We start from the raw sequence: 13628 nt of genomic DNA, 5'->3' as shown, positions 1-13628 counted from the left end.
GGATGAGCTCTTTCAGGCTCTGAAGAAATGCAAAGTAATATTCAGGTTAATGACTGCAAATGGTTACTGTGTGCGTGCAGCTGTGTGCTCTCCTCATGTTTACAGGAACTGTACAGATATGTTAAACCAGTCAAGTAGTTTTCAACTAGACGTAATTTACTGGTCCAAACAAGCAAGAAAATGCAAAGTCAAACTCTGAACTGACAGTCTCTCGCTTGCTTCTCTTGCACAATGTCAGGATGGGAGCCGGAGGGATGAGCTTAAAGCCTGGAGCTGCGTGCGGCTGCCCCGTCTGGAATTGAAAATGGATTTGGTTTGGTGGGACTGCCAGTTAACGTGAACGCTGTTGTATTTTTCACCATAAATGTAGTGTTACAGCAAAATCTCAGCTGAGAGAGGACTCTGCTTCCAGAATTCCTCCCTTTTCTCTAGCGAGCGAAGAATCGGTGTGACCAGGTGCTTTGTTCCGGGTAAATACTGGCTGTACAGCGGTCCTGGAGCGCAGCGTGTGCGCCTGCCCGAGCTGCGGGTGGTCTGGCTCAGAAGTGGGGTTTGAGAGAAAGTGTGTTGGCCCTCGGCAATGCCAGCATGGAGGGCCGAGTCCTGGCAGCGTTGCTGTGCCCGGAGTGTGCTAACCTGATCCGTTGGAGTGCCATGATGCTTGAAGGGCTGGATTTTGCTTGGCTGAGAAAACGGGTGTTCATGCAAATACATGCAAGGCTTTCCTATAGAAACCTGACACTGACTTTTATATAATAACCTGATTTAACTTCTTACTGCAGGAACGAAAACTGCAATGAAATCATTGCATGAAACGATTCGTTTGGATGCTAACATCTTTGTCTTCCTTCCTTCTGAGGGCTGTCCTTGTCCTGTTCAATGGGACAGAGTTGCTAGACCGCAGCGCGAGTTTTATCTTCGTTTCCGCCGGTTGCAATAGAGTCGTGGTGCTGCCGCCGCCGAGTACCACAGTCCCGGGGTCGTTCTTTGACAGAACTTTTGATAATCTGCTTTCATAGAGGGAAGATTTAAGGGCTTAAATTCTAGTACTGCAGAGGAAAGGAAATATTTTACATCTCACTCGAAAATGACCTATTAAAATGAGCCACTCTTCAGTAGTATTTCTAAAAATAGGCTACAACATTTATTCTGACTTCCTTTGCACTGAGGGAAGGTGATGGAGTTACCCCGATTGCACCAAGAGCACAAAACATGGTCCTAGCATCTTTCAGGCTCCAAAAGAGGAAATATCTGGGCAACTGAAGTCCTGGTCTATGCATGTCGATACTCCAGTCCTCATGGCACTCATCCGTTGGGTTTTACTGGGCTTGGTTTAGTGCGGTGTTCTGAATGCGTAACATCTCGTCTGCTCTGTGTTGATATTACTGTACAGTTTGGACTTTTCTCAGTCTTTTGTCACCATGCAGAGACGTGTCCTGCATTTGTCAGTGGGTTTTATTATTATTCCCCCTTCCCCCAGCTGAGTCCAGCAGGCTGCTTCTCTCCAAACTGTGGATGAGACCATTCCTTGCAGGAGAGCAGCGAAATGGCTTCTCTTCCATGAGACAAAACGTATACAGCAGCTATTTATAAAATTGTACATGAATGCATGACTTAATGGAGTTAAATATAAATATGGTGAGTGCCAAGACTTTTCTGAAGAGCGTGATTGTGTGATTCAAGGTGTGAAGGTGAACCCGGGTTCCCTTTTGTGTGGAGAGCTGAGACTTGAGTGGCATTTGGTGACTCTCGCGTTACCGCAGGACAGGAGATAGCGGTGCAGTGGCTCTGTGCCCCGGTTGAGTCCAAGTTGGAGATACCAGACGCTGTTTCTGCTGTGCGGTGCTTGAAATGTTGCCTTTTGCACTCGATAGTTACAAAACTTTGTTTTGTACTTAGGCACAGAGAACCTTAGTGCCATTTTTCTGGCTACCGCCACCCTGCAGCCACACACACCCAGGTTCCTTTGGCTTGGCAGGAGCTACCCGAGGGAGGAATCGGCTGTGGAGGGAATGAATTTGTGTTTTAAAGGGGTGTCAGGCCTGTGGTTTTCCTAAGGCGATGGGAGGCGATTGCTGTTGGTGATCCTCTGCACCGCAGAGATACACGAGCGTCAAGTCTTGTTTAGAAGCGATTTACTTCGGTGTGGCTAAGCCTCCACCTGTGCCTGGCACGTGGAAGAAACCGATTGGGAAAGCCCTTCCTTTTGATGGGAAGAGTTGCGTTTCTTGGAAGGCAGTCTATAGTTACTAAAGGTTTCTTTTTTGGTGTAAGAGCAAGAGCCTTGGTACTTAACCCTGAGCTGTACCCGCGTTTGCCCCCAGAGCGTTCCCCTGTGCGGAGCCTCTCGTGCCCAGCCCTGTACGCTCAACAGCCCCAAATCCAAGCACTGAGCAGCTCTGAGGCTTCCCAGGGGGAATGGTTAGCGCTGAGAGAGCTTTTGCATGTGGGAAGTGCCGGGAGAGAGCAGAGCTGATGTGGCTGAAAGCCAGGCCAAGCTGGCGTGGAAGGGAGCGGTATTTTAACAGATGGAATGGAAGGAGAGCTCGATAGCTGATGGGAATGGCTGTCAGCTTCCTCGGGGGAAGCTGTCGAGTGCAGGGAAAAGCCCTGTGCGTGCAGGGAGCGTGGCTTTCGGCAGACCGGGCGTGTGAAGTGAAGCTACATCATTATGGCTGTGTAGGGTTTGCAAGGAGATAAGGAATCATTAGACCCTGAAGCTCCCCTGGTGATGTTGTTTTGCCTCTGTCAGGATACTGGTGGTGTCTTAGCTGCTGCAGGGATGTTTCCAATTAGTGAAATGTGGTTGCATTCAAATGAAAATGGAAGTAATTTCATGATTTACAAATGAAAACACACATCAGTGTGTGGAAGACACTTCTATGTGCTATCGTCTGACCTCGTCTGACCTCGAGGCCACAAAGCTTGGTGTGTTTTTCCTTGTGTGGATTTACTTTAAAAGTGGATGCTGGGTCATCTCCGTCTTTGTGGGGAGCACTGAGAGCCATAAAAGTGCATGGTTTGGAAACTTGGAAGTGTTGCGGCAAAGCTGGATCGCTGTGCTGAAGGCTCTGACTATTGTCAATACATTAATGCAAACTGAAATAAAAGGAGAAAGAAAAAATTTAGGGATAACAGTATTGTTAACCATGGAATAGTGCAAGTCCCTGGGAGTTTTGCTGTATCTAGCAGTGAAAGCTGCTGTGCTGCCGTTCGTTCCGATACAGAAACGCACAGCGCTGGTCTCCAAGCCAGCTGCCCTTGGCCAAATCACTCATCAACCCATGGAATGACCAAAGCGTTTGGACCAGCCAGTGGTTTGCTCTTCTTTGAAAATTATTTCCTCAGTTTCCCTAAGAACTAAAGCTATTCCCTTATCTTCGAGCGGATGCTTTTCATCCCGTTTAAATTTGTGCCTTGTACCCTCCCTACCCTTTCCTTCGGGATAAAGGATCACTTGTGTGTCCATCTCCCTGGGTTTCTCCGAGCGGTGCTGAGGTCCCTCAGGCCGTAGCGAAGGTGGGCCCGCAGCGGTTCCGTAGCCTCTGTTCTCCTGGGTGCCCTGCCACGTTCGGAGATGTCCCACTTGTCCCTGCTCCCCAAGCTTGGCATTGAAAGATGATGTGTAGCGCTTTGGCCTCCCTGCACGTGCCCTGGGTGTCCCCGCTCGCGCAGGGTCAGGATTAGCCCTGCTCTCTGAGTAGTGCTGGGCAAGTTTTCACTCTAGCACAGATCTGCCCTCGGAAGGAAAGCTCTGGTGGGGAACGGGAGCGAAGCACGGAGGTGAAGCGGCGTTGGGGTGGCTGGGGAAGAGGCAGAGACCTGGTGGGAGAGCTGGGATGCTGCCTCCGGATGCTGCCACAGCCCTGGCAGAGCCAGATCCGTGGCCGTTGCCCCATCTGCCCCCCCTGTCGTCACTCAATAGCTCTGGCTTCGGAAGGGAAAAGGGCATGGAGCAGTGGTGGAGGGGCCAAGTGTGGAAGAGGGAACCACGCGCCTTCTCTGCATGCGTCCCTGCCGCGTTGTAACGACATTGAGGAGTAGGCAAGGCAAATCCCGGCACCGATGTGAAGCCGGCTTGGAGAGGACGCCAGACCCCGTGCTGCAGTATTTATCTGAATCGAAAGCCTGTTTACCTCAGTGTAAATACCGGAACCTTTCCCGTGGGAGGAAAGGAGCATTGCATGGAGCAATCATGATCCCCATCGCTTTGCCAAACATGTCATCCTCTCTAAGCCAGGCTTCCCATCGGCGTGAACACTGTCCCTCTGCGGACCCTTAACTTTCTAGGATGTGAATGGTAAAAAAAATGTGAATATTTGTTGTTTACTTCATTAGGCAGAATCCATAATGATGTGTTTATATGAAGAATCTCACAGACTGAAGCGAAACCATATGCAATTGGTTTACTTTATTATAAACTGTATATGATGTACAAACTAATAAAAACTTGAATGACGACAATCTCACTGTTGTTCTTGAACAGGCAAATAAATGCGATACTCCAGCTGTGCATTTCGGTGCTGGATGTGATCTGGAGCTTTGGGTTGTTCCAAGGTGCCGGAGAGAGAGGAGCTCAACGCGCTCCCACAGAGGCTCTCCTGGTAAATACATTTTAAACTCACCTTTATGGGATTTGTGTCTTGGGCTCTCGCCCCGCTGCCGGTGCGGAAGCCAACAGAGGTTTCTCCGTTGAAGGGAGGATTGCGAGGTCTGGGTTGGTACAGATTTTGTTCTAAGGCGAATTTGCCATCCGTTGTTTTGAAACAGCAGGAAATATTGTGCTTTATCAGTAAACTCTTCCCGCTGATCCCAGAGCACGCCTTGCTTTTGTTATAAACATTCCGAGGAGAAACTCTTCTGGCACCGGCAGCGTTGGGCTTCCCCAGGAACGGTGTTGGAGCGTGCCCAGCCAAGCTGTGCCCATCCCACAGCTCCTTTACAGCCACCAGCCCAGCACACGCGTATCCAACACAGCAAGTATTTACATCCGTTAGCAGGGATTAGTTCCAAACAGGGAGCCAGAGCGTGAGTTTAACCTGAGTCTGTTAGTTGAGCTTCGCATTACGGTTAAGCAGTGGCCGTGTCTCTGTTGATGACTGGCGGGCAGGCTAAGAGCAAGAACTTAAGTTTCAATAAAACAGACGTGCTTTATCGTTAACTTTTTTTCCAGCCAACAGTTTAGGTACGAGCAGCCTCAAGTTATGCAGTTACAGCACCTCCGCTTACTTCCTAACTTACAATGTTACTGCCAGCCTAACTTTTAACATTCAAGTGCATTAGAGAGAAGTAGTAAAATCTTGCATGAAGTACAGTTCCGCACTTCAGACATGATTTTAGTTTCTAAAAGATGGAAAAGACATTAGTTCATCTCTTCCACTCCCTGCCAAGGCAGGATTGTTCCCTACAGGACAAGGACACCGGACACTGCTTGATCTAGTGGAGTGAAATGACTGGAGCCGTGCTGCGGGAACTGAATGCATCTCCTGGGATTTTCCCTTTCTGGGACATTTCAAAGTCTGCGACGGCTCTTTAAGACATCGCTTGGCAATGGGTTTCCCTGCAGTCCACTCCGCATCTCTGCCCGGCAGTGGAGGAATCTGAACTATGAGCAACTGCCATGACAAGTGATCCACAGCTGGTGCTGGCTGGTTTATACCCAGGAATTCAGCTCCAGGAATGGCTGATTCAGTCCTTCAGGCTTGGAAGAAGGAGAGCAGCGTTACCCAGTTCCCTTCGCTTGGCTTTGGTCTGCCAGGGCGTGCAGTACCGACAGGTAAAGGTCTCACGATTGTGGCTCAGGGGGAAGTTACAAAAGAGCAGAGATGACCCTCCAAGGAAGAAAACAAGCAGAGCACCACCACCACCATGGCTGGTTTTCTCCAGACCTCTTCCACTAAAAGCACTCCGTTACTGACATTTGTCAGCCAGGAGCTGCTTGTTTTCTTCCTTTCTGGAGGCCAACAAACTCTCCCCAGGGAGGCTCCACACTGGGGCTGGCGAGAGGGCTTGCTTTAGTACAGGGAGAATTATTTCTTTTTACACTTTTAGAGGTTACGGGAGTTACTTGCCTTTTAAAACCGAACCAACCCGCTGCCCTGCGTGCTCTTAGATGATGGTGCAGGAACTAAAAGCAGAGCCCCGTTTGTTGGTGCTCTGTGTTGGCACAAGTTTCCCTTTCCCATAGTAACCCGAGAATATCGCCCTCACATCGATCTTCTTGGAAAGGAGGAGCATCCACATGCCGTTATCAAAATACAACAGTTTCCCTCCTCCAATCTCCCCCACTTGATCCCCTTTGTTCCCTGCCTTTTCCAGCTTTACGAACTCCAGCAGATCCAGCCCTGTCTGCACTGCTTCGATGCCGTTGGCGCAGCCGAGGGTGATGTGTGCCCGGCTGCCTTTTGGGAGGTTGTCGGTGGGCAGGATCTTGTCGGCATCTCCCGGCCACAGCAGCAGCTGCTGCTCGCTGAGCTCTACCCGAGCACCAACAGTTTTTGTTGTGATGAACAGAGCAGAGATGGATAAGGTGAAGCCTTTGCCATACGAAGCCTTCACAGCCTGAGAGAAGAGAGAGACAAAAGTCCAGAACAGAGTTTTAATCACCTTGGCTTTATTGTTCACCAGCTCAGGGTCTTGGCTGATCATGGTGGCTCCTAGAGCAGCTTCCTGGACTGAAAGGGGCTGCAGGAAAGCTGGGGAGGGGCTCTGGATCAGAGAGCGCAGGAAGAGGATGAGGGAAACTGTTTTCAGCTGAAAGAGGGGAGATTGAGATGAGATCTCAGGAAGAAATGTTGCTGTGAGGGTGGGGAGGCCCTGGCCCAGGTTGCCCAGAGCAGTGGTGGCTGCCCCATCCCTGGAGGGGTTCCAGGCCAGGTTGGATGGGGCTTGGAGCAACCGGATCCAGTGGGAGGTGTCCCTGCCCATGGCAGGGGGTGGAACTGGATGGGCTTTGAGGTCCCTTCCAACCCAAACCCTTCTGCGATTCTATATTTGAAACCCCGTGTACAATGGGAAGGGCGTGACCTGAAGTTTCAGCTCTGTGAATTCGGAGCTGGTTACATCTTTTCCCTTCTGAAATTCCAACCTTTACCTTGGGCTTCTCCCTTTTGAAATAATTTAGCTGAGAAGTGCAAGTACCTGAATTTATCAGCATTCAGATCAAGCTGCTGGTGTCCCTGCCCATGGCAGGGAGGTCGAAGTAGATGGGCTTTAAGGTCCTTTCCAACCCAAACCATTCCATGACTCTATGATAAGTTGGGAGAATGGAGTAGGAGTATCTTATTTGGAAACTAAGTTTTCTGTGGTGCAGGCCACGTCCACGTACTCACCATTCCACCCTCTTAGCTCCAAACCCACCCCACAAACCCTGTGGATGCTCTGCTAGGAATGAGGAGGTGTTGGAGCCGTGGTACTCACTTCTTGCTGTGCGTATTCCTCAGCTCCAGCTGCTTTTCCAAACTCTGTGTATTTGGTGGTGCAGTGCAAGACCCCGGGCGGCCTCTTCACAAAGTAGCTGGTGAGATCGATCTTTATTTTGGGGTCTTCAACAGCAGAAGCAACTGCAAATGCAGGTACACAGCGTTACCGGCAAAAAAATGATCCCTGATGCTACATCCCTGAGTCCCATCTCTGCTTTCTTCACCAACCTGCCCTTCGCATTCCATCTTCCTTACTGCTGAAAAGCAGATGGGGAGGAAAAAGTCCTCCTCCTACCTAGGCGAGCACGGGATGCAGCCAGAAAAGAGAATGCACGTCATCGTGGCTCACCTTAAGCTGTACAAATCCCAAAGGGACAAGAATATTCAGCCTTTCTCTTCCACTCCTGGCAGCACCCAGGGGATGCCCAGCACCTGAGCCGACGCTGCTGCCCCCCAAACCCAATTCCCAGTCTTCTCAGCAAGAACCCTTTCATTCAGTTCCACTTACAAGAGCAACGCTATCAGCTCTGGGAAAGGGATTAACAGCTTTAAACAGTTTCCTTGCTAACTGGAACTAGAAATCCGTGTTAGAACCTGACCAGACTGAATCCATTTACTGTGTGTTAACATTCCATCAACCGAGTAAGAAACCGATAAGATACTTCCATACATACAGTATTTGCTCTCCTTCTTGAAGGCTTTGAGGCTCCCAAGCTCATCCAAGAAGGCCTGGCCAGCCTTCCTCAGGATCTCCGAGCTTCTTTTGCTCAAAAACCACCCAAAATACATGGGCAGGAATTCCTTCTCCAAGCTCGGCTTCATCTTCTTCAGCTCTTCCACCGACAGCTTCCATTGATTCTTGTCCTTCAGCTGCGAGCAATCCATTCGCCACTGGGTTTTGGGCTCGGCAAAGATGACTTTGTACCGGTATTTGTCAGCGATATCAAAGAGCTGGTCCAGTCGCTCCCTCTCATGATGAGTGTCATCCAAAACGATAACGCTGATATCTCGTTTGCAATAGTCAACTAGATCCTCATCCACCTTGGAGTATTCTTCAGGAATGGTGCCTCTTATTAAAGGTGTAATTTTATAGCTGTCGGCAGAGATGACCTTGCAGGCATCTTTATACCTATCCTGGATAGCCTGGGCCAGGGTGGACTTCCCACTGCCGGGCAGGCCCCGTAGAATAAAAAAGGTTTTAGATTCTTTGACTATGGAGATGGTGTCTTCATCATCAAGGAAAGGGTACTGCAAGCTTTCGGGTCTTTCTTTCGCTGATTGACTAGACATCTTTCTAAATATTTTAGGCAGGAATGGGTGACTCTTCTTGGAGAACCCTCTGTTCTGAAATGCAAGAATCATCAGATTGGTTGGTTGGAAGAGACCTTTGAGAACATTGAGTTGAACCGTACTTGTGTCCACTACTGAACCATCCCTGAGCACCTCTGCCTGGCTTTTAAACCCCTCTAGGGATGGAGACTCCACCACCTCCCTGGGCAGCCTCTGCCAAGAGCCTGAGAACCCTTTTCTCCTGATGTCCAATCTAAATTTCCCCTGGCACAACTTGAGGCCATTCCCTCTCATCCCATCACTTGTTACTTGGCCGCAGAGCCCAGCGCCCACCTCACCACAACCTCCTTTCCAGGAGCTGCCAAGAGCGATAAGGTGTCCCCTCAGCCTCTTCTTCTCCAGGCTAAACAACCCCAGGTCTCTCAGCTGCTCCTGAAAATCTTGTTCTCCAGAAAACACCTTGCAGTCCAGCAACCCCACTGAGCACCCTGGCAAGGAATGGGGTGCAGGGGACATCCTGTCCCGCAGCCCCTGACCCCTCTGCCACCTCTCACAGCTATATCTCCAGCAGGGACTTCTGCCCATCCCACCATCCCAGCACCGACCTGAGGAGCTGAAGGTGCAGCTCTGCTCCTGCTCGGACCTCGGTAACCGCCGTCCTACCTAACCAGGAAGGGGAAGTTTTGCCCATCACGTGGCAGCAGCTGAGACTTCAGAGGCACCACCAGCTCCACCAGAGCCCGAGCAGAGCGCTTCAAGTGACAAATGTATTTCTGAACACTTAAATAAACACGTGTGGTTGGAAACGGGAAATGCAAGTCCCAGGAGGCCGTGACAGCTGCAACCTCATCGCTTCCTCTGGCTGAAAGACAGCACAGCGCTTTGTTTAGGTATCCTCCATCCCCAGAGGAAAGGCTCTTTCTGACCGAAGTCATGGTCCATGATGACCAAAGTCATCAGAAGATGCTGTCTCTTGCATCAAGAGCTGCCGCTTCTTTGTGCTACACTGAACAGCAGCGCCCGAATGCCACGGAGGGGAGGAATCTGCCTCCTCTGGCGATGAACAGCAACTGAAATTGCTTCCAGGAAAGCAAAACCCTTTCCAGCAGCTGCAGAGCTGAACACGAAACCGAAACTAGAACTCGAGTACAGGAAGAAACGCTCGCCTTTGGGAGCGGAACACGAGGTGGGGAAAAAACGCTGCAGGGGAATTGGCGCTGGCTCCTCTCCCTCCTGCCAGCAGCTCCGGTAACTGGAATCCCAAATAATATCCCAGCAGGGACTGGGAAAACACGGGACTGGAAGGAAATGAGGTATTTCTCCAACTGTGCGAGTTTGGGATTGTGCTGACGGCGTAGTGTGTGAACTTGCCACCTTCCTCCCCAGCCACGTCCTCGCCCAGCGTGGGACGAGCACCGGCGCTCGGGGCAAACGCTGTGCCAGCAGCAGCGGAAACGATGCCCAAGGGGTTGAGTTCACCTTTGAGGCAAAACTTGAGGGGTTTTACACACCGTGTAAACGCTCTGCCCACTGCAGAAAAATACAGCTCATGTGTTTGCAGGGTGAAGACCTTAACAAACAGCTGTTTGGCTGATCAAGTTTTCATAGAATCATGGAATGGTTTGGGTTGGAAGAGACCTCAAAGCCCATCCAGTTCCACCCCCTGTGATGGGCAGGGACACCTCCCGCTGGATCAGGGGCTCCAAGCCCCATCCAACCTGGCCTGGAACCCCTCCAGGGATGGGGCAGCCACCACTGCTCTGGGCAACCTGGGCCAGGGCCTCCCCACACTCACAGGAGAACATTTCTCCCTAAGATCTCACCTCAATCTCCCCTCTTTCAGCTGAAAACCGTTCCTTCTCACCCTGCGCTCCCTGATCAAGACCCTCTCCTCACCTTTCCTGGAGCCCCTTCAGGTACTGGAAGCTGCTCTAAGGTCTCCCTGGAGCCTTCTCTTCTCCAGGCTGAACAACCCCAACTCTCTCAGCCTGTCCTTGTACGACGGAGGTGCTCCAGCCCTTGGATCATCTCCACAGCCTTATCTATCTCTTCTCTCCCTTATTCCAGGAGGTAGGTTTTGGTTCCAAAGCACCCTGAGACCAGGAGGGACCATGCCCAGGACCCCCACTGCTTCCCTGGCAGCACTGGGCAGCGAGCGCTGCTGTCCCAGCGTGATGGTGAGCCTGGGGGGCACCAGCTGGAGTCTCTCCCGCTATCCCTGTCAAGTTCCCACTGCGGGAACCAAGGAGCATCCCAGCGGAGCGAGGACCGCAGGGCTCCCCTGGGGTGATCCAGGGCTCCCAAAGCATCGCACAGGAGGAAGCATCACTGCCTGCCTCCTCCTCCTCGAGCCTTCCTGAGCCCCGCAGGCGTTAGGGAGGGTGGGTAGGGTCCCCGGGAGTAGGATGCGGGACCCCGGGGGGAGGATGCGGGCAGGGTCCCCCGGGGAGAGGGATGCAGGACCCCGGGGGAAGGATGCAGAACACCGGCGGGGGGGATGCAGGCAGGGTTCCCCGGAGGGAGGATGTGGGACACCGGTGGGGGGGATGCGGGCAGGGTCTCGGGAGGAGGGGGGATGCAGGCAGGTACCCTGGGGGGGAGGATGCGGGTCCCCGGGGGAGAGGGATGCGGGACACCGGCGGCGGGGATGCGGACAGGGTCTCGGGAGGAGGGGGGATGCGGGTCCCTCGGCGAGAGGGATGCGGGACCCCGGGGGGAGGATGCGGGCAGGGTTTCAGGAGGAGGGGGGATGCGGGCAGGGACCCGGGGGGTGCGGGCAGCGCTGCCCCCGCCGTTCCCGTGCTCCGCGCCGGTTGCGCAGAGACTGAGCATCTTTTCAAGGCTCAAACAAAAGAACAATCCCGGAGAACACCCCATTGTTCCCAAGCGGACAATAAGCGCCTTCAGAAGGGACGGGAACAATGCCCCCACAGTGCCCGCTCCGCGCGGACAATGTCCCCTTCAAGCCCCGAAGTCCCTGCGGGACCCGCGGGGACCGAACGATCGCTCCGAGCATCCCCGGGACCCCCGCGCGGAGCCGCCTCCCGGCTGAGCCCCGCATCGCCCCCCCTCACACCACCCCCCCACGCCGTGCCCGCTGCTCCGGGGTCCCCTTTGCCCCCCCATATGTGTGTCCCCCTCTTACCATGGTGAGCGCAGCGGCGGCCGCGGTGCGGAGCGGGGCAGCGGCTCTGGGGCGGCACAGCCCGCGCGGCTTTTCATAGCGACCGCCCCCCCCGCGGCCCCCCCGGAGCCCCCCCCGGGCGCGCAGGCGCAGGAGAGCGCGGGGAAAGGGGCGGAGATGGGGACTGGGGGGGGGGGGGGTGGTGGAGAGGGAGAGAGGGAGGGGAATGGGGGGGGGGACGGGAGGAACTGGGGGGGAAGAGACGGGGGATGGGGGTGAAGGGGTCGGGGGGAGCCCGAGGGTGGGGGACACACACGAGTGATGGGGGTGAAGGGGTCAGGGGGAGCCCTGGGGATGGGGGGGGACACGAGTTATTAGGGGTGCAGGGGAAGCCCGGGGAATGGAGGGGACACACACGAGTGATTGGGGGTGTAGGGAGTGGGGGGAGCCCGGGGGATGGGGGGGACAGACGAGTGATTGGGGGTCCAGGGGGAGCCCAGGGGATGGGAGGGACACACGAGTGATTGGGGGTGCAGAGAGTGGGGGGAGCCCGGGAGATGGAGGGGGGGGGGGCGGAGGATGGAGGGGTGCAGGGAGCGGGGGTAACGCGGGGAATGGGGGGACAGACGAGTGATTGGGGGTCCAGGGGGAGCCCGAGGGATGGGGGGGACACGAGTGATTGGGGGTGCAGAGAGTGGGGGGAGCCCGGGGGATGGAGGGGGGGACACGAGTGATTGGGGGGGCAGGGTGATCCGGGGAATGGAGGAGGGGGGGTCGGGGGGAGCCCAGGGGTGGGGGGAGGATGCAGAGGGGAGATGGGAGGGGGGACAGGACTGGGATGTGGGGTGCAGAGGGCGGGGAGGAATGGAGGGGGGGGGGAATGGAAGGGGGGAAGATGGAAGAGGAGGAGCCAGAAGTTGAGATGGGAAGAACTGGGGGGGCAGAGCTGCGGGGTGCAGGGGGGTAGAGAGAGGGGAACAGGGGGTAGGACGAGGGGGTGACGAGAGGAACTGGGGGGGGGGGGCAGAGAGGGAAGGAGGGGGGTACAGGGTCGGGGGGAGCCTGGGGGGAGATGGGGGGGACTGGGGAGCAGAGGATGGGGAGTAACGGGGGGGGGGGAGGTAGAGGCAGGGGAGGGGAACAGGGGGAGACGGGGGGGTACAGGAGGAACTGGGGGGGACAAAGCCAGGGCAGAGGGGTGCAGGGGGCGGTGGAGCCCAGGGATGGGGGGGGGGAATGGAAGAGGGGTAGAGGGGAACAGGAGGAGCCAAGGGGTTGGGACAGGGGGAATTGGGGGTGCAGAAATGCGGGATGGGGGTGCAGGGGGAGCCCAGGGGATGGAGAGGGGTAGAGGGAGGGGAACAGGGGGGAGTTGGGGGGTGGGATGGGGGAAACTGGGGAGGCAGAGCGGGGGAATGGGGGCGGGGGGCAGGGGGAGCCCGGAGAGAGGGAGGGAGATGGGGGGGGACTGGGATGCGGGGAGCAGAGGAAGAGGGGGGAAACAGGGATGGGGGGGTAGAGGGGATGGGAGGAACGAGGGGGGGAGCAGAGGTGGGACAAGAGGAACTGGGGGTCAGAGGCGGGGGGGGGGGTGGAAGGGGGGAGAGGGAGGGGAACAGGGGGTGGGATGGGGGACAGAGGTGGGGGGGGGGCGTAGGGAGAGGGGGGGACCAAGCCCAGGGGAAAGGGGGGACAGTGGCCGGGGGGGTGGGAGTAAAAGGAAGGAGGGGAGGGGGATGGAGGGGGGGGGAGGCAGAGCTGGGGGGAGTGGAAGGGGGTGCAGGGAGGGGACC

The 13628-nt window shown here is 54.9% G+C and overlaps 1 protein-coding gene across 3 annotated transcripts; it reads right to left on the bottom strand.

The window, feature by feature from the left end:
- Window positions 1–340: 340 nt before the first annotated feature.
- Window positions 341–11981, bottom strand: CNP (2',3'-cyclic nucleotide 3' phosphodiesterase). 3 transcript variants are annotated; one of them, XM_054088370.1, is made up of 4 exons: window positions 11857–11981; window positions 8096–8765; window positions 7420–7562; window positions 341–6561 (listed from the first exon to the last, which is right to left on the bottom strand). In XM_054088370.1, exons 1-4 carry the CDS (start codon window positions 11857–11859, stop codon window positions 6109–6111), a joined length of 1269 nt encoding a protein of 422 aa, XP_053944345.1. In that variant the 5' UTR covers window positions 11860–11981; the 3' UTR covers window positions 341–6108. The 3 variants fall into 3 exon arrangements, with proteins under 3 accessions (XP_053944345.1, XP_053944347.1, XP_053944346.1); XM_054088372.1 differs by having other exon boundaries at window positions 8096–8760; window positions 11857–11924; XM_054088371.1 differs by lacking the exon at window positions 11857–11981 and adding an exon at window positions 9317–9456.
- Window positions 11982–13628: the final 1647 nt, after the last annotated feature.

Source organism: Cuculus canorus, chromosome 25, assembly GCF_017976375.1.
Source record: "Cuculus canorus isolate bCucCan1 chromosome 25, bCucCan1.pri, whole genome shotgun sequence".
NCBI classification, from domain to species: domain Eukaryota; kingdom Metazoa; phylum Chordata; class Aves; order Cuculiformes; family Cuculidae; genus Cuculus; species Cuculus canorus.
Note: the sequence above shows the minus strand (reverse complement) of the source record. Positions and strands in the feature narration are given on the sequence as shown.